Below are 19,900 nucleotides of genomic sequence, written 5' to 3'. Positions count from 1 at the left end.
CAAACTAATTAATTTGGTTGTGATATTCCATTCACCTCTTCGGGAGATATGGACTCTTCATGGGCTTTATCGATAATAGGAAGCGGGCAGCCAAAGAAGTCCATGCCGATATAGCGTGGGTATCCTTCCAGAACCGTCACCTCCACCGGGTCAAACTTCCAATACTGCATCCCACTCAGGAAATGAGCATATCCTGTCAAGAGGACAAAGGGTCAACATTTAGTCCACTGCAGTTCAACAGAATTATCATGGTTTGTACACACACACACACACACACACACACACACACACACACACACACACACACACACACACACACACACACACACACACACACACACACACACACACACACACACACACACACACACACACACATTTTCAATGTCATTGTCACTTTAAATGCATTCAATGTCAGCTAAATGAACCCTGATGACTCGGTGGCTCGCGACACGTACAAGGCAAGCAGGTACGAGCTCTGCAAATCCACGAGGGAAGCAAAAAGACAATTCAGTCTCAAACTTGAAGGCAACACAGGCTCGAGATGCTTGTGGCAAGGACTACAGACTATCACAGACTAACTGCAAATCCAGCTGTGTGGTGCCCACCGAAGCCTCCGTCCTAGACAAGCTTAACACATTCTATGCTCGCGTCGAGGCATCCAGTAATGCTCCTGCTGCTACAGGCAACCAAGTGGTTTCGCTCTCCGAGGCATGAGGAGAACTCTGAAAAGAGTGAATACACACAAAGCAGCCAGCTCGGATGGCATCCCTGGCCGCATCCTCAGTGTGCTGACCAGCTGGTTGGCGTCTTTTCGCACATAATCAACCTGTCCCTGTCTGTAGTCGCCTCCTGCTTCAAGGAGACCACCATTGTCCCAGTGCCCAATAAAAACAAGGTGACGCCCAAATTACTAATTGCCCCGTCGCACTCACCCTGGTCATCATGAAGTGCTTTGAGAGAGAGGCTGGTCATGGCCCACATCAAGACCAGCATGCCGGGCACACTGGATCCACTTTACATCGCTACTCACACAGCCCCAACAACATCTGGACAAGAAGAACACCTACGTGAGAATGCTGTTCATTGACATGCTGAGATCCACATCATTGGGAGTAGAGAGTCAGCAGTATTACATTCCTTGGAATCCACATCACAGGAGGACTTGATGTGGACCAACAACACCACCACTCTTCCCACTGGGCACCGGTTGAATCAATGATTTTGTACGTTTCTATGCGGAATTTTCAATGCAATTTCAACGTATACATTGGTTTGATGATTATGTTGAAATTAGATTGATGTAGCAACCTTTTAGTCAGTTTAAGTCAATTGTAACGCTTGTCGTCTGGGGAAGGAGAGGAGGACCAAAGCGCGGCGTAGTAAGTATCCATATTGATTTATTTAAAAAACAACTGAACACTGGAACAAAATAATAAACTTGAAATATACAAAACCGAAACAGTACCGTGTGGCCCAAACACTCACACGGAAACAAACACCCACAAACCAAAAGTGAAACCGAGGCTACCTGAGTATGATTCTCAATCAGAGACCACTAACGACACCTGCCTCTGATTGAGAACCATACTAGGCTGAACACAAAAACCAACATAGAAAAACAAACATAGACTGCCCACCCCAACTCACGCCCTGACCATACTAAAACAAAGAATAAAATAACAGAACTATGGTCAGAGCGTGACATCAATGTATTCAAGTTGTACCCTAATTCCAATGTTCACTACAGTAGGTTGAAATGAAATAAAAATCAGTGCTGGTTAATTACTTTTTCAAATCCAATGTATTTTCCATGTTGATTCTGTCACAATACATTGAAAAATTATGTTGAAACAACGTAAAGGGTGCAATAGCGTCTCTACTTTCTAAGGCGGATGAAGAAATACGGCATCTCAGTTTCTGTTGCGTTTACGTAGGTGAGGAGTCAAACGCAGGAGAGCAGAAATGTCATTGTAGCGTATATTTAATCAGGGCAAGTCCAAAAAACACGGTACAGTACAATTCCCCAAAACAACATCCAAGGCAATGGGAACTAACAGTACTCCCGTAAGGCACAAAGACACAACGCACTTTACTATAATAACCACACGCGAAATACACTGAGGAAAGCCTCCACAAGCAACGAGACAAATAATCCCGCACAAACCTAAGCGGGGGAAACAGGGGTAAATATAAACACAGAAATTAAAGCAAGTGAAAACCAGGTGTGAATGAACCAAAGACAAAACAAACAGAAACATGGATCGGTGATGGCTAGTAGGCCGGCGACACCGGCCACCGTGCACCGCTCGAACAGGGAGAGGAACCACCTTCGGTGGAAGTCGTGACAGTTTCAAGGTCTCAGCTTGAAGAGAAGAAGCCTCGTGAGGTATTGGTTAGTCACTAAGGAGCTAAAGTTAATGATGAATAATGTAAATCATGCTTATATGACTTTTTTTGTATAGTTGTATATAAGAGAACTAACGGGACTGCCCCGGGAGCTCCAGACCGACATGTACTATGGTGCATTAAGTTTTTTGCAACATCTCCAGCTTGCTGATAATAAATAATTATTAATTTAATAGTGGTAATTTCAATTACAAAACCTTCCAACAACTTTCTGAGGATGGTGCAGGATAGTTGCTTCGCTTTGGAACATTCTCAGCACATTTAAGGAACTTGACCAAACAACTTAATTTTTTTGGTATTTCATTACTTTAACAGAACGTTTTCATTCATTTCAATTTTAGTAATGTTCTGGGAACATTCTCCAATGGGGTTGACATTGGGAATGTTCTCAAATAGTTCAGAGAACATTAAGAAACAACGTACTTCAGTAGGAATTTCAGTACTTCAGCATAATGTTTCTAAATGTTTCCTCTTGGTTCTATTTAAACCATTGAGAAAACTTAAGTAACGTTTAGAGAACATTCTAAGAATGGGATTTTAAAAACATATACATTCCTTTCTCAACATCAACAAAATATTCTCTGTCCTCAATCTTGTTCAGTGTCTTAGTGAGTGCTTGTTTCCTTTTAAATGGGGTCTGTTTCAATAGACTAAAATGAACAACTTTGTATGCATAGAAAAACATGGCATTTAAGTTCCTTCCTGGTGGTGCAGTGGACTAATTCCATGGCTAGAGAACAGAAGATAATAGTTTTAAATCTGTTACAATAAAAAAAAAATGGGTTTGCATGATAAATGCCTAATGAAATTAATTGACTTGTGCTTGGAGTTCAAAAAAGTTAATTCAAAATAAGCTAGCAGTGTTATTAAAAGTCATATTAAACATTCAGTGAACATGTTAAGTAAATTATAAACAAAAATCTGAATAGCCTATAATTTCCATTCTCAGAGCGTTAATAAAACCTCCCAGGAAAACGTTCATGGAACCACGATAAAATGTTCTCAGAACCAATGGGAAACCAAAAACAGACATTTCCACAACTTCCAAGGAACCAAATGTGCTAACTGGGTTTCCATCTACAAGCTATCAGACTGCTGAACACTTGAACTGGACTCAACACCTGCACTGACTCTCCTCACTCACTCATGCACAGAGACATACACTCATCCACACACATTCATTCTACACACACATCACAACTGCTGCGACCAGACTCCTATTATTATTGCTAAATACTGTACAATTTACACACCTGCCCCAACCACCCTTCCCCAAAACACATGTAAATATTTAACTATAAATTGTGCCTTCGTGTATTACACTTATGCTAAAATGTTTATTATATTTTACTGAGCCATTTACTTTATGTTCATATACTTATATTTTATATTATTGTTGTTGCATTGTCGAGAAGGACCCTGGAAGTAAGCGTTTCGTTGGGCGGTGTCTACCATGTGTATCCTGTACATACTACTCAACTCAGCAAAAAACTAAACGTCCCTGTTTCAGAACCCTGTCTTTCAAAGATAAATCGTAAAAATCCAAATAACTTCACAGATATTAATTGTAAATGGTGTAAACACTGTTTCCCATGTTTGTTCAATGAACCATAAACAATCAATGAACATGCACCTGTGGAACGGTCATTAAACCTGTTTGGGAAAGGGGGCACCCGGATGAAAAGCGTGCCTAAAGTAAACTGCCTGTTACTCAGGCCCAGAAGCTAGGATATGCATATAATTGGTAGATTTGGATAGAAAACACTAACGTTTCCAAAACTGTCAAACTAATGTCTGTGAGTATAACAGAACTGATATGGTAGGCGAAAACCTGAGGAAAATCCATCCAGGAAGTTTTTACATTGTAAGCCTATCCACCATATAAATGGATATGACCCTCTGGCCCCCCAATGGTGGAACAAACTCCCTCACGACGCCAGGACAGCGGAGTCAATCACCACCTTCCGGAGACACCTGAAACCCCACCTCTTTAAGGAATACCTAGGATAGGATAAAGTAATCCTTCTCACCCCCCCCTTAAAAGATTTAGATGCACTATTGTAAAGTGGCTGTTCCACTGGATGTCATAAGGTGAATGCACCAATTTGTAAGTCGCTCTGGATAAGAGCGTCTGCTAAATGACTTAAATGTAAATGTAATGTAAAATGACCCCGATTGCGTTCCCGATGGCCTCCACTAGATGTGAAAAGGTCTTTAGACATTGTTTCAGGTTTTAATTCTGAAAAACTAAGGAGAATGACCACTTTGAATGCGTGGACAGTGGAAAGTCCCAGACCTGTTTGGATTTTTCATCTGCCTGTTGTGACTGCCTTTGAGCCAATGGATTTTCTGAACGAAACAAGCCAAAAAAACAGAGGTTTTTGGACATAAAGAGGGACTTTATCGAACAAAACAAACATTTATTGTGTAACATGGAGTCTTGTGAATGCAACCAAATGAAGCTCATCAAAGGTAAGTGATTAATTTTATTGCTATTTCTGACTTTTTTGACTCCTCTACTTGGCTGGAAAATGTTTGTATTGTTTTGTACGTGGGGCTCTATCCTCAGATAATCACATGGTATGGTTTCGCCGTAAAGCCTTTTTGAAATCTGACATGGCGGATGGATTAACACGTAGGACACTAAAGAGGCCTTTCTACTGACTCTGAAAAAAAACAAAAGAAAGATGCCCCGGGTCCCTGCTCATCTGCGTGAACGTGCCTTAGGCATGCTGCAAGGAGAAATGAGGACTGTAGATGTGACCAAGGCAATAAATTGCAAGGTCCGTACGGAGAGAGACGCAGACTCTGTCTCAGCATTTAAGTCTTCACTGAAGACTCATCTCTTCAGTAGGTCATATGATTGAGTGTAGTCTGGCCCAGGAGTGTGAAGGTGAACGGAAAGGCTTTGGAGCAACGAACCGCCCTTGCTGTCTCTGCCTGTTCCCCTTTCTCCACTGGGATTCTCTGCCTCTAACCCTATTACATGGGCTGAGTCACTGGCTTACTGTTGCTCTTCCATGCCGTCCCTAGGATGGGTGCGTCACTTGAGTGTGTTGAGTCACTGACGTGATCTTCCTGTCTGGGTTGGCGCCCCCCCCTTGGGTTGTGCCGTGGAGGAGATCTTTGTGGGCTATACTTGGCCTTGTCTCAGGATGGTAAGTTGGTGGTTGAAGATATCCCTCTAGTGGTGTGGGGGCTGTGCTTCGGCAAAGTGGGTGGGGTTATATCCTGCCTGTTTGGCCCTGTCCAGGGGTATCATCGGATGGGGGCACAGTGTCTTCTGACACCTCCTGTCTCAGCCTCCAGTATTTATGCTGCAGTAGTTTATGTGTCGGGGGGCTAGGGTCAGTCTGTTATATCTGGAGTACTTCTCCTGTCTTATCCGGTGTCCTGTGTGAATTTAAGTATGCTCTCTCTAATTCTCTCTTTCTCTCTTTTGTTCTATCTATCTCTCGGAGGACCTGAGCCATAGGACCATGCCTCAGGACTACCTGGCATGATGACTCCTTGCTGTCCCCAGTCCACCTGGCCCGTGCTGCTGCTCCAGTTTCAACTGTTCTGCCTGCGGCTATGGAACACTGACCTGTTCACCGGACGTGCTACCTGTCTAAGACCTGCTGTTTTCAACTCTCTAGAGACAGCAGGAGCGGTAGAGATACTCTTAATGATCGGCTATGAAAAGCCAACTGACATTTCCTCCTGAGGGGCAGACTTGTTGCACCCTCGACAACTACTGTGATTATTATTATTTGACCATGCTGGTCATTTATGAACATTTGAACATCTTGGCCATGTTCTGTTATAATCTCCACCCGGCACAGCCAGAAGAGGCTGTGCCGCCCCTCATAGCCTGGTTCCTCTCTAGGTTTCTTAGTAGGTTCTGGCCTTTCTATGGAGTTTTTCCTAGCCACCGTGCTTCTACACCTGCATTGCTTGCTGTTTAGGGTTTTAGGCTGGGTTTCTGTACAGCACTTTGAGATATCAGTTGATGTTAGAAGGGCTATATAAATTAATTTGATTTGATTTGAAAAAATGCTCTTCACTGATGAGTCATAGTTTTGTCTCACCAGGTGTGATGGTCGGATTCGTGTTTATCGTCAAAGGAATGAGCTTTACACCGAGGCCTGAACTCTGGAGCGGGATCGATTTGGAGATGGAGGGTCCGTCATGGTCTGGGGCGGTGTGTCAAAGCATCATCGGACTGAGCATGTTGTCATTGCAGGTAATCTCAACGCTGTGCGTTACAGGGAAGACATCCTCCTCCCTCATGCGGTACCCTTCCTGCAGGCTCATCCTGACGTGACCCTCCAACATGACAGACCCACCAGCCATACTGCTCATTTTGTGTGTGATTTCCTGCAAGACAGGAATGTCAGTGTTCTGCCATGGCCAGCGAAGAGCACGTCTGGGACCTGTTGGATTGGAGGGTGAAGGCTAGGGCCATTCCCCCCAGAAATGTCCAGGAACGTGCAGGTGCCTTGGTGGAAGAGTGGGGTAACATCTCACAGCAAGAACTGGCAAATCTGGTGTAGTCCATGAGGAGGAGATGCACTGCAGTACTTAATGCAGCTGGTGGCCACACCAGATACTGACTCTTACTTTTGATTTTGACCCCCCCCCCCTTTGTTCAGGGACACATTATTCCACTTCTGTTAGTCACACGTCTGTGGAACTCATTCAGTTTATGTCTTAGTTGTTGAATCTTGTTATGTTCATACAAATATTTACATATGTTAAGTTTGCTGAGAAAACATTATTAACTTATCTTTTCTTCTTACAGTAATGGAAGTACGACTCTCACCATATTGGTCCTGGAAGGCAGCGTCGATGTCCATTGGGATGCCCCCCCAGTCCTGCATGCTGCGTGGGTGGGCTGTCTCCACCCGGTTCTCCAGGGGGCTGAAGCGCCAGTAGGTTCCCGACTTGAAGAGGTAAGTATTCTGGGCCTTGTCCTCGCCCCACATGAGGGCTGCCTGGATGTCCGACACGTGGAGGCCCAGCCGACTCAACGAGTCCGGCCCTGTTATCTTCCTCTCTGCGTCAAACACCCAGTAACTGTCACCTGTTAATGATGTCACACACAGGGGACACAAATGAGAACACACCAAACATTGCCCATGTCTTTTAAGAAACAGATCTAGGAACCGATTAGTCCACGCCCAATTGTAATGTGAACTTTTTGTGGGATGGAATAATATCTGACCCTGTATCAGTTTGTAGGGGCAACTTTTGTGCTAAGCAGATGGTGGGTCACATGAACCAGGCTGAAACCTTCACCTGGTGAATGGACCTACTGCTGTGTTTTTACCCACGCAAACACTGTCTTAGCCCTTCTGCATATTTCCCCCCTGGTGATCTGCTGTCCAATACTTTCATTTTAGAAGTTTGACCTAACTAAACTTTCATACAAATGGCTCTCAAAGTGCACACTTTCGGTTCTACTCAGAACTGCTACCAACGTGCCAGAGTCTGGTATAGCAGTCTAAACTCCCGACTCTGGACCATACATACCACCTGGCAAACGGGCAAGTCTCGCCTTGGGCCTCTCCGGTCTGTGCCCTTCTTTTCTTTACCCCTACCATATTTGCTACAAGCGGTCCTGTCATAAAATACTATCTCCTTTCAAAAAATATATATATTTTGCTGCAAGCAGCCTTGTTTCAAACCCAATGGCAGTTCAGTGCCACCATCAGGACAACTTGGACTTATTGCCCTTTTGGACGAGCTACTTCTGTACTCCTTGCCATGCCTTCCAAATATCAGAGCTTAAAAGCAACCAACAGAGCAGTGGCGTCCATAGACATAGACTTACTCAAATGGGTGAAGACCCCCAGGGCGGTTATTCTGTTTTTTATGGTGGAACCCACCTTGGAAGAACCAGCTGTTTCCAGTCTTGTCTTCGTAGGCCGCATCGATGTTGTCGGGGATCCCCCTCCAGTGGCGCGTTGCTAGCGCCGGGTACCCAGCCTGCAGTCGGCCGTCGCGGATACGCCACACATAGCAGGACTTGAAGAAGAACAACTCACCTCTGATCATGGACACTGCATCAAAGTTAGTCCTGCAGGGGTCTGGCTGTGGCCAAGTCATGGCGAGAGAGACCCACAGTGAGCACAGGTTGTCATGCAAAAGCAATATTGGAAGGCAAGACACTTTCTTGAATCTTAACTTTTGTCAAGAGATTGAATTGGGCGTATAAGCTTAATAATGTTTCAGTGTCTAACTACAGTATCTTGAGAAAGTATTCACACCCCTTGACTTTCATTTTGTTACAATGTTACTTCCACTTTGACATTACAGAGTATATTGTGTAGATCATTGACAATAAAAAAAATAAAAAATAAAATGTAATCCCACTTTGTAACACAACAAAATGTGGTAAAAGTCAAGGGGTGTGAATACTTTCTGAAGGCACTGTATATGCTCCCAACAATGGATGTGATCACTAATAAGTTGAACTTCTATTCATGTTTTTTCCTCACCACAGTGGTCTCGATCTCATTGGTCTCTGTGATGACAGGCGTGGCTTTCCGCGGTGGGCCGTACAGGTATTGGATGCCCTGCTTGTCATCGTCACTCAGCTCCAAAGGGTATGAGAAGCTGTAGAAGGGGGACATGACGGCTCTGTCGACCAGGGAGTGCTGGAGGCCAAGAACATGGCCAAACTCATGGGCCGCCACCTGCAAGAGGTCCGTGCCTGAGGGACCACCATGGGACATAGGACAAGAGACAGTGACTGTGAGACAGAGGGATTTAACCAAACTTTCCTGAGCAAGATTTAGGCAGTAACTTTACAGTATCTTTGGAAATGTTTATTCAGTATCTTCCCGTATAAACTACTACAGATGTAAGATCCTAATTTGATCAATTTTGCAACAGAAAGAAGATAATCCTGCAGCAACAAGAAATGTTCATTATTATTTGGATTATTTTTTTATTTTATTTAACCTTTATTTAACCAGGCAAGTCAGTTAAGAACAAATTCTTATTTTCAATGACGGCCTGGGAACAGTGGGTTAACTGCCTGTTCAGGGGCAGAACGACAGATTTGTACCTTGTCAGCTTGGTGGTTTGAACTTGCAACCTTCCGGTTACTAGTCCAATGCTCTAACCACTATGGACATTTTTGTAGGGGTTGTCATAATGTAAAATCAAGTCAAATATTTCTAAGTGGAAATTACAAATTTCAGAAGCCTTTTTAAACCTCAAATAAACTACACGTCTTAAATGTCCTGCATTGCAGGAAATGTATCCTGCAACAGGGTGATCAAAATAAGATCCTACATCTGTACCTATAGGCTCGTCAATCGCTTATTTATGCTATTCACTCACCCATGCTGTTGCCCACAGTCCAACTCTCGTCATAGTCAAAGTGGATGTCGCCTGCCCGGTGGGTTCTGGGAAAAAAGGCATGAGCCAGAATGCCTCCAGGACCATCAAAGGGCAGGTTGTCACCATGCCAGTACCTACACAACAAACAGAGGCACGAGGCAAGGTGGTCACCCATTTGTTTAAGACAAAGTTCACCTCATGACCACTTCAAAAGTCATAACATCACTTTAGGGGCTCCGTAACAAATCTGATTCACGTGTTTGTTATTAAGTTTGTACTGTACGTACCAGGGATGTATCCATTTTGAGATGAATTAAGATTCACTGGAAGTGGAAATTGACTATTTGCTGGGTTCTCGGCTCAGATATTCAAGTAGGCTCCATGGACCTTTTGTACAGTAACTGATCAAAGTAATGCTGTCATCGCAGTCAGTATTTAAAATAGATTAAATTTAGAATGTGTCCCTGGCCTACACACAATACCTCAAAATGCCAAAGTAGAATTATGATTTTAGAAATGTTTATAAATGAATTAAAAATGAAAATCTCAAATGTCTTGAGTCAATAAGTGCTCAACCTCTTTATTATGGCAAGCCTAAATAGGAATAAAAATGTGCTTTACAAGTCACATAATATGTTGCATGGACTCACTTAATAGTAGTGTATAACATGATTTTTAAAAGACTACCCCATCTCTGTACCCCACATATTCAATTATCTGTAAGGTCCCTCAGTTGAGCAGTTAATTTAAAACACAGATTCAAACACAAAGACCAGGGACGTTTTCCTATGTCTCACAAAGAAGGGCACCTATTAGTAGATGGGTCAAAATAAAAAAAGACGACATTGAATATTCCTTTAAGCATGGTGAAATTATTAATTACACTTTGGATGGTGTATCAATACACCCAGTCACTACAAAGATACAGGCGTCCTTCCTAACTCAGTTGCCGGAGAGGAAGGAAACCGCTCAGGGATTTCATCATGAGGCCAATGGTGACTTTAAAACAGTTAGAGAGTTTACTGGCTGTGATAGGAGAAAACTGAGGATGGATCAACAACATTGTAGTTACTCCGCAAAACTAACCTAAATGACAGAGCGAAAAGTAGTAAGACTGTACAGAATCAAATTATTCCAAAACATGCATCCTGTTTCCATTAAGGCACTAAAGTAAAAATGTAAAAAAAAAAAAATCCAACACAACACAACATATCACTGAGTCCCACTCTTCATATTTTTAAGCATGGTGGTGGCTGCATCATGTGATGGCTATGCCTGTCATCGGCAAGGACTATGGAGTTTTTGGGGTTAAATAAATGGAATAAAGCTAAGCACAGGCAAAATCCTAGAGGAAAACCTGGTTCAGTCGGACACTGGGAGACAAAATCACCTTTCAGCAGAACAATAACCTGAAACACAAGTTGCTTACCAAGATGACATTGAGAGGCCTAGTTATAGTTTTGCCTTAATTAAATCAGATTGAAAATCTATGGCAAAACTTGAGAATGGCCGTCGAGCAATGATCAACAACAAGCTTGACAGGGAACAAAGGATTTTTAAAAGACTAATGTACAAATATTGTAAAATTCAGGTGTGAAAAGATCTTATAGAGAAAAAAAAAACAGAAAGAGTCACAGCTGTAATCACTGCCAAATATAATTCTAACATGTATTGACTCAGGGGTGTGAATAATTAGTGTTACTTTGTAAAGTAGTCAAACCCCTTCACTTGGAAGTTACAGCCTTATTCTAAATTTTTTTTTTTTTTTAAACACACAATATGCCATAATGACAAAGCAAAAACAGGTTATAGAAATGTGCGCAAATGTATTACAAATAAAAAACTGAACTATAACATTGACATAAGTATTCAGACTCTTTACTCAGTACTTTGTTGAAGCACCTTTGGCAGGGATTACAGCCTCGGATCTTCTTGAGTGTGATGCTAGAAGCTTGGCACAGCTGTATTTGGGGAGTTTCTCCCATTCTTCTCTTCAGATGCTCTCAAGCTCAGTCAGGTTGGATCGGGGAGCGTTGCTGCAGGTCTCTCCAGTAATGTTCGATCAGGTTCAAGTCCGGGCTCTGGCTGGGCCACTCAAGGACATTCAGAGACTTGTCCTGAAGCCACTCGTGCGTTGTCTTTGCTGTGTGATTAGGGTCGTTGTCCTGTTGGAAGGTGAACTTTCGGCCCAGAGGTCCTAAGCGCTCTAGAGCAGGTTTTCATCAAGGATCTCTCTGTACTTTGCTCCGTTCGTCTTTCCCTCAATCCTGACTAATCTCCCAGTCCCTGCCGCTGAAAAACATCCCCACAGCATGATGCTGCCACCACCATGCTTTACCGTAGGGATGGTATTGGTCAGGTGATGAGCAGTGAGGGTCTCCTCCAGACGTGATGCTTAGCAAACTTCAAGCGGGCTGTCATGTGCCTTGAGGAGTGGCTTCCGTCTGGCCACTCTACTATAAAGGCCTGATTAGTGGAGTACTGCAGAGATGGGTGTCCTTCTCGAAGTTTCTCCCATCTCCACAGATGAGCGCTGTCAGAGTGACTATCATGCTCTTGGTCACCTCCCTAACCAAGGCCCTTCAGTTTTCCTCGGGCGGCCAGCTCTGGGAAGAGTCTTGATGGTTCAAAACTTTTTCCATTTAGGAATGATGGAGGCCACTGTGTTCTTGGGGACCTTCAATGCTGCAGATATTTTTTGGTACTCTTCCCAGATCTGTGCCTCGACACAATCCTGTCTCGGAGCTCTACGGACAATTCCTCATAGCTTGGTTTTTGCTCTGACAAGCACTCTTGTCTTCAACTGTGGGACTTTATATAGACAGGTGTGTGCCTTTCCAAATCATGTCCAATCAATTGAATTTACCACAGGTGGATTCCAATCAAGTTGTAGGAACATCTCAAGGATGATCAATGGAAACAGGAAGCACCTGAGCTACATTTCAAGTCTCATAGCAAAGCGTCTGAATACTTATGTAAATAAGGTATTTATTTTTTGTATTTTTAATACATTTGCAAAAATGTTTAAAAACCTGTTTCCTTTTTGTCATTATGGAGTATTATGTGTAGATGGGTGTGAAAAAATATATATTTAAACCATTTTGCCATTTGACAACAAACTGTGGAATAAGTGAAGTGGCATGAATACTCTGAAGGCACTGTAGGTCTGATGTGTAGGTGGATACTGTAAAACTACAGTCATTTAAGACAAGGGAATATAATTCTGTCGTGCTCGTGCCAGATCAAAAAATCAGATGAGGGTGGAAAAAGTTTGCCCTGAGGACGTTCATTCACATAAACCGCTGCAAACATGTCCTGCTTTGTAAAATTCAAGTGCAGGTTCAAGAGTGTGTGTGTGTGTGTGTGTGTGTGTGTGTGTGTGTGTGTGTGTGTGTGTGTGTGTGTGTGTGTGTGTGTGTGTGTGGTTGGGGGGGGTCCACCCTGAAGCATGGTTTACAGACCTAGGATGTTAATTAGAGCCAGTTTGCTACAGCAGGAAAATAATCCTGCCACAGCAAGATATGTGGACTATAATTAATGGACATTTTGAAGTTGAAATTACAAACTTTAGAAGCCTTTTAAACATTGAACACACTACAAGTTTGCATTTCTGGCTGTGCAGGACAATTCTCAGGAACAAAACAGTGATTATATTAAGATCCTACTGTTGTATTGTATACATGGGTGAGTGACGGGCAGGGATGGGGTCAATTCAGGTGGAAATTCAGGAAACTAGACCCTATCAAAGAGGTTATTAACATACACTAAGTTGACTGTGCCTTTAAACAGCTTGGAAAATCCCAGAAAATTATGTCATGGTTTAGAAGCTTCTGATAAGGCTAATTGACATCGTTTGAGTCAATTGGAGGTGTACCTGTGGATGTATTTCAAGGCCTACCTTCAAACTCAGTGCCTCTTTGCTTGACGTCATGGGAAAATCAAAATAAATAAGTCACGACCTCAGAAAAAAGATTGTAGACCTCCACAAGTCTAGTTCATCCTTGGGAGCAATTTCCAAATGCCTGAAGGTACCACATTTATTTGTACAAACAATAGTACACAAGTATAAACACCATGGGACCACGCGGCCATCATACCGCTCAGGAAGGAGATGCGTTCTGTCTCCTAGATATGATCGTACTTTGGTGCGAAAAGTGCAAATCAATCCAAGAACAACAGCTAAGGACCTTGGGAAGATGCTGGAGGAAACAAAAGTCTCCATAACCACAGTAAAACGAGTCCTATATCGACATAACCTGAAAGGCCGCTCAGAAAGGAAGAAGCCACTGCTCCAAAACCGCCATAAAAAAATGACTACGGTTTGCAACTGCACATGGGGGCAAAGATCGTACTAATTGGAGAAATGTCCTCTTGTCTGATGAAACAAAAATGTAACTGTTTGGCCATAATGACCATCGTTATGTTTGGAGTAAAAAGGGGGATGCATCAAAGCCGAAGAACACCATCCCAACCGTGAAGCATGGTGGTGGCAGCATCATGTGGGGTTGCTTTGCTGCATTAGGGACTGGTGCACTTCACAAAATAAATGGCATCACGAGGGAGGAAATTGTGGATATATTGAAGCAACATCTCAAGACATCAGTCAGGAAGTTAAAGTTTGGGTCTTCCAAATGCACATTGACCCCAATCATACTTCTAAAGTTGTGGAAAAATGGCTTAATGACGACAAAGTCAAGGTATTGGAGTGGCCATCACAAAGTCCTGACCTCAATCCTATAGAACATTTGTGGGCAGAACTGAAAAAGCGTGTGCGAGCAAGGAGGCCTACAAATCTGACTCAGTTACACCAGCGCTGTCAGGAGGAAATGGCTAAAATTCAACTGAGTTTAAATGTATTTGGCTAAGGTGTATGTAAACATCCGGCCTCAACTGTACATACAGTACCAGTCAAAAGTTTGGGCTCATTCCAGGGTTTATCTTAATTTGACTATTTTCTACATTGTAGAATAATAGTGAAGACATCAACTATGAGAACACACATGGACTCATGTAGTAACCCAAAAAGTGTTAAACAAATCAAATTATATTTTATATTTGAGATTCTTCAAAGTAGCCAACTTTTGCCTTGATGACAGCTTTGCACACTTGACATTCTCTCAACCATCTTCATGAGGTAGTCACCTGGAATGCATTTCAATGAATAGGTGTGCCTTGGTAAAAGTATATTTCAGTATTAATACATTTGAGCCAATCAGTAGTGTTGTGACAAGGTAGGGGTGGTATACAGAAGATATCCCTATTTGGAAAAAATAACAGCTCATACAGCTCAAATATGACAAGAACAGCTCAAATAACCAAAGACAAACGACAGTCCATCATTACTGTAAGACATGAAGGTCAGTCAATCCGGAAAATGTCAAGAACTTGCAGTTGCAAAAACCATCAAGCACTAGGATGAAACTGGCTCTCATGAGCCAGGAAATGAAGACCCAAAGATAGCTCTGCAACAGAGGATAAGTTCATTAGAGTTACCAGCCTCAGAAATTGCAGCCCAAATAAATGCTTCACAGAGTTCAAGTAACAGACACATCTCAACATCAACTGTCCAGAGGAGACTGTGATCGAATTGCTGCAAAGACACCACTATGTGTGAGTTGAAAAAGAGTTGATCTTGATCTCAAGCCTGGCACTTTGGATGCCTCAGGTTCTCATAGTGTTAGCAGTTACAAGTTGTTTTTGCCTCTGACCACAATGCCCAAAATGCACAACTACAAACTTAGAACAGCTATCATCTAGTATGATTATTACCTGGTGAAGTCGATGATGATGTCAGCTCTCCCACTGCTGACCTCGGTGAACCTCAGGGGCGTGACGTCACTCCACACAAGCAGCGCCTCCTGTAGGATTCGACGCACTTTCTCCTTACTCAGTTGCCAAGGGAAGCGCATAATCCTGCGACACACATACACACACACACTTGTGTCAGGGACCACCAGTGTGATTGGCATCTTTGTGTTCTACCCATAATCCTCTTTTGCAGGGGGCATTTCTCTGGTTGCTTTATGGGCACGAGGTGACCCTGGCCTCGGCCCGGGATAATCTGGCTGTTGTGAGAGAGGCTGCAGTAAAGTGGGCGCAAACCCCAGTCTGATGCTGCCCAGCTTGACTGGTGGGTTGGAGCTGACAAAGGAATCTGATATCATACGTTGCTGAATGGGATCTATGGATTAGCTCAACTGTCTGCACAATGGCAGATCAACTGACACCATGATGGCATGGTTCGTATACAGCAACATGAACAAAGACTATGAGATAGAGGTGCTTGCATACTGACCTAACTAACCAACCAACACTCTTTATTCAGAATCATGTATTCGGAATGATACTTGTTATTCAAAGCATAGGTCATGTGCCGTGCATAGCAACATAACTTCACTTGTTCACAGCTGATGTGGATTAGCAGAGAAGGCTAAAGGGAGAGTTGACGGTGGTTGTTTGTGCTTCCAAACACTAAGACCTGCATTATTATGACAGGCGTTGACAGACGGAGGGCATCACTTGTTTTAAATGGAGGGCATTTAAACAACCGTGACATGTTTTGTCTCAATCTCCATCTCGTGCCATTACCCACCACCTCTTCCGTTGCCCCTCTGCCCTGCCGACATTTTCTCTTCTACCTCCCTTGACACCAGCCATGGCGGCTATCACTTTCATTCTTCATTTTAGATTTCACGAGGTAGTTGTGTGGGTAGTTGGGTGGGTAGTTGGGTGCGTTAGAGAAAAAGATTGTGTCTCATTGCGTTTAGGCCCTACATGCATGCCCAGACAGGAGAGGCCACGTTGTGCTGTCACTCTATAACCCCACTCTACCTAAATGAAAACTCCCTAACCCTTCGAGGGCGATGCATGCCGGGGCGTGATTCCACCGACGGCACCTGACGCCTGGAGCATTAAAGTGGAACTGATAGCGTTTTAACAACATGAAATCTTATTAAAAGCATATACACCTTCAGAAAGAATATGCCACCTTTAAAGAAATATATGACAATCAAGCACTTAGATATGGTCGCTTTTCACATTTTCATGAATGTATGACATTTTGGGGAAGGACGTACAGTACCAGTCAAAGGTTTGGACGAACATGCTCATTCAAGGGTTTTTCTTTATTTGGACTATTTTCTACAAGGTAGACTAATAGTGAATGCATCAAAACTATGAAATAACACATATGGAATCATGTAGTAAACAAAAAAGTGTTCAACAAATCAAAATATATTTTATATTTTAGCTTCTACAAAGTAGCCCCCCTTTGCCTTGATGACAGCTTTGCACACTCTTGGCATTCTCTCAACCAGCTTCACTTGGAATGCTTTTCCAACCGTCTTGAAGGAGTTCCCACGTATGCTGAACACAAGTTGGCTGCTTTTCCTCCACGCTGTGGTCCAACTCATCCCGAACCATCTCAACTGGGTTGATGTCGGGTGATTGCCAGGACATCGGATGCAGCATGCCATCACACTCCTTCTTGGTCAGATAGCCCTTACACAGCCCTTACACAGCCCTTACACAAATGATAGTCCCACTAAGCGCAAACCAGATGGGATGGCGTATCGCTGCAGAATACTGTGGTAGCCTTGCTGGTTAAGTGTGCCTTGAATTCTAAATACAGTGCCTTGCGAAAGTATTCGGCCCCCTTGAACTTTGCGACCTTTTGCCACATTTCAGGCTTCAAACATAAAGATATACAACTGTATTGTTTTGTGAAGAATCAACAACAAGTGAGACACAATCATGAAGTGGAACAACATTTATTGGATATTTCAAACTTTTTTAACAAATCTAAAACATTAGTCATTTAGGTCAACATTGGATCATTCAGAGATCCTCACTGAACTTCTGGAGAGAGTTTGCTGCACTGAAAGTAAAGTGGCTGAATAATTTTGCACGCCCAATTTTTCAGTTTTTGATTTGTTAAAAAAGTTTGAAATATCCAATAAATGTCGTAAATGCAAAGTTTTCATCAAGGCAAAGGGTGGCTACTTTGAAGAATCTCAAATATATTTGTTTAACACTTTTTTTGCTTACTAGATGATTCCATATGTTATTTCATAGTTTTAATGTCTTCTCTATTATTCTACATAGTAAAAATAAAGTAAAACCCTGGAATGAGTACGTGTGTCCAAACTTCTGACTGGTACTGTACAGTAAGACATTTGTGAAAATTCTATAGCAATATAGAGTGGGAAGATGGCCGTGGGTTTGGACAATTAATAGACACTGCCATAAATAAAACATCTGTCTTGTACGAGCCTGGAGTCTACACAGACCGATGTGCCATAGCCAATCAGAGCTACATTAGGCCTATTTGCAAATAAGCTATTTGCCACATGGGCCTGCACTTTGAACTGGAGTGTGTGTTTTCAGTCAGTAGTAAATGATAGCTGTATCTTTAGCCACTGAAAAACGATATGAGGGGGACAAATCGTGCACTTACCCACTCCTCCAATGACATGACATCCTCCTAGTAGATAGCTAATGTTAGGCTCTGTGTTTTTAGCTTGCTAAATAATAATATATAATATATGCCATTTAGCAGACGCTTTTATCCAAAGCGACTTACAGTCATGTGTGCATACATTCTACGTATGGGTGGTCCCGGGAAACGAACCCACTACCCTGGCGTTACAAGCGCCATGCTCTACCAACTGAGCTACAGAAGGACCATGATGGACCACCCATAGGACCATGAGGACCATAATGAATGCTGCATTGATGTATGGTGCACTCAAAATGTATTGTAGTTGAGCAGCCAGCCTAGGCTACTGCTGAAATAGGTGTATTGGTGTGCATGGTGTTTTGTTGCAGATTTCGTTTTTTCATTCATTGTCAGTGCTTGCTGGGACTTGTATTGACATTCCCAGCCTTAGTAACAGTCGTCCGTTTATTCAAAATATTGAGTCATTGAAACTGAAACAGTGCATTCCAAATGGGTGGAGGTAGCAAACAATGTACCAGGCCAGCTTTGATTTACAACCCGCAATATTTTTGGGACTACCAAGAAATGTATTGTTGAATTGGTTGGTTTTGGTTTTGTAGCATAAACTGGGAATTTGATATTTTGACTGATATGATGATTGTGTTTTTCATATCTGCAAAGTAATTAAAACACTGTCAGTTCCACTTTAAAGTTGTGCTCTGGGAGGAGTAAGAGACTACTATGGAACAGTCACTGTGTTGCTAATGCTACAGTCCATTATTATTACAACAAAGTCAACACAGAGAAGACAGCAAAACACTGGCCTGGTAATGACCCCCCTGGAGTCAGTTGCTCGACTTGTTCCTCACCACAGCCGGGAGAAGAGGAGTGGAACCAGACTGGGAACAACAGTGCTGATTGCTGGCTTGAGGGGCAAAAGTTGCAGGTCCCGCTCTGTGATGTTGTGTGTCTCCTGAGGTGAAAATGTGATGAGCCAGCAGAGTGCAGTACACACCCTTACTGTGCTGTAAATCATTTCTTTCTTGAAAAGAGGACACCCAGCTGTGTGTGCAGAAATGATTGTGTGTGAGAGGGAGTAAAGGGCACGGGAGGTTCTGTGCCTGTTGACAATCAGCAAAATGACCATGAAGCTATATTTAGGGATACTTAGTAAGTGGTTACCTCAAAGGGAACATGAGTAATGACTAATGAGGCAATATTTTGTTTGGCAAAGGGTGGTTGATTAAACTCAGCATTTTTACGTGAAAACTTTGTAAGTCGCTCTGGATAAGAGCGTCTGCTAAATGACTTAAATGTAAATGTAAAACATGAGCTCTCTATTTTCTATTCTACACCATTATTTCTCTCTTCTATGTTTTTACATAGTCTAGATTTTTTTCTCAGGAGTGACACTCACTGTCATGTTGAAAAGGAAATTGAGTTGCGCAACAACAAAGAGTTATTCTTCTTGGCCCTGCTCTGATATCACTCTCCTGGAAGTAACTATTAGCTTGACCTTTCCACTCTCCAGCCCCCTCCCTGCTGAGCTGTATGTGCAGATGTTGGGAGATATTTGGGCTGCTCTGCTGTAACATGCTTGAGTGCTCTGACTCTTGTAAATGGCTGTGGTTTTTCAGGTCACGACTGCCAGACTCCTACTGACAGAGAAGGAGGGTGGCCAATGTCTGGCTAGGCCTGTCTTTTAACTGTAATGGAAGAGCC

General features: G+C 42.8%; 1 protein-coding gene across 4 annotated transcripts in view; it reads right to left on the bottom strand.

Moving 5' to 3' along the window:
- Positions 1–19,900, bottom strand: part of LOC118385546 (stromelysin-3-like) — a 50,858-nt gene that overhangs the window by 19,264 nt on the left and 11,694 nt on the right. For 2 of the 4 annotated variants that reach the window (XM_052521723.1, XM_035772762.2), the window contains exons 3-8: positions 15,511–15,654; positions 9,742–9,875; positions 8,892–9,106; positions 8,280–8,484; positions 7,214–7,474; positions 36–193 (exon numbers count right to left, since the gene is read on the bottom strand). In XM_052521723.1, the coding sequence (XP_052377683.1) occupies positions 36–193; positions 7,214–7,474; positions 8,280–8,484; positions 8,892–9,106; positions 9,742–9,875; positions 15,511–15,654 (1,117 nt within the window). Of the gene's footprint in view, positions 1–35; positions 194–774; positions 1,050–7,213; positions 7,475–8,279; positions 8,485–8,891; positions 9,107–9,741; positions 9,876–15,510; positions 15,655–19,047; positions 19,226–19,900 lie in introns of those variants that run through there. The other 2 variants (XM_052521724.1, XM_035772763.2) reach the window with 2 other exon arrangements.

This window comes from Oncorhynchus keta, chromosome 6, assembly GCF_023373465.1.
Source record: "Oncorhynchus keta strain PuntledgeMale-10-30-2019 chromosome 6, Oket_V2, whole genome shotgun sequence".
NCBI lineage: Eukaryota > Metazoa > Chordata > Actinopteri > Salmoniformes > Salmonidae > Oncorhynchus > Oncorhynchus keta.
This window is presented reverse-complemented; position numbering and strand designations above follow the sequence as displayed.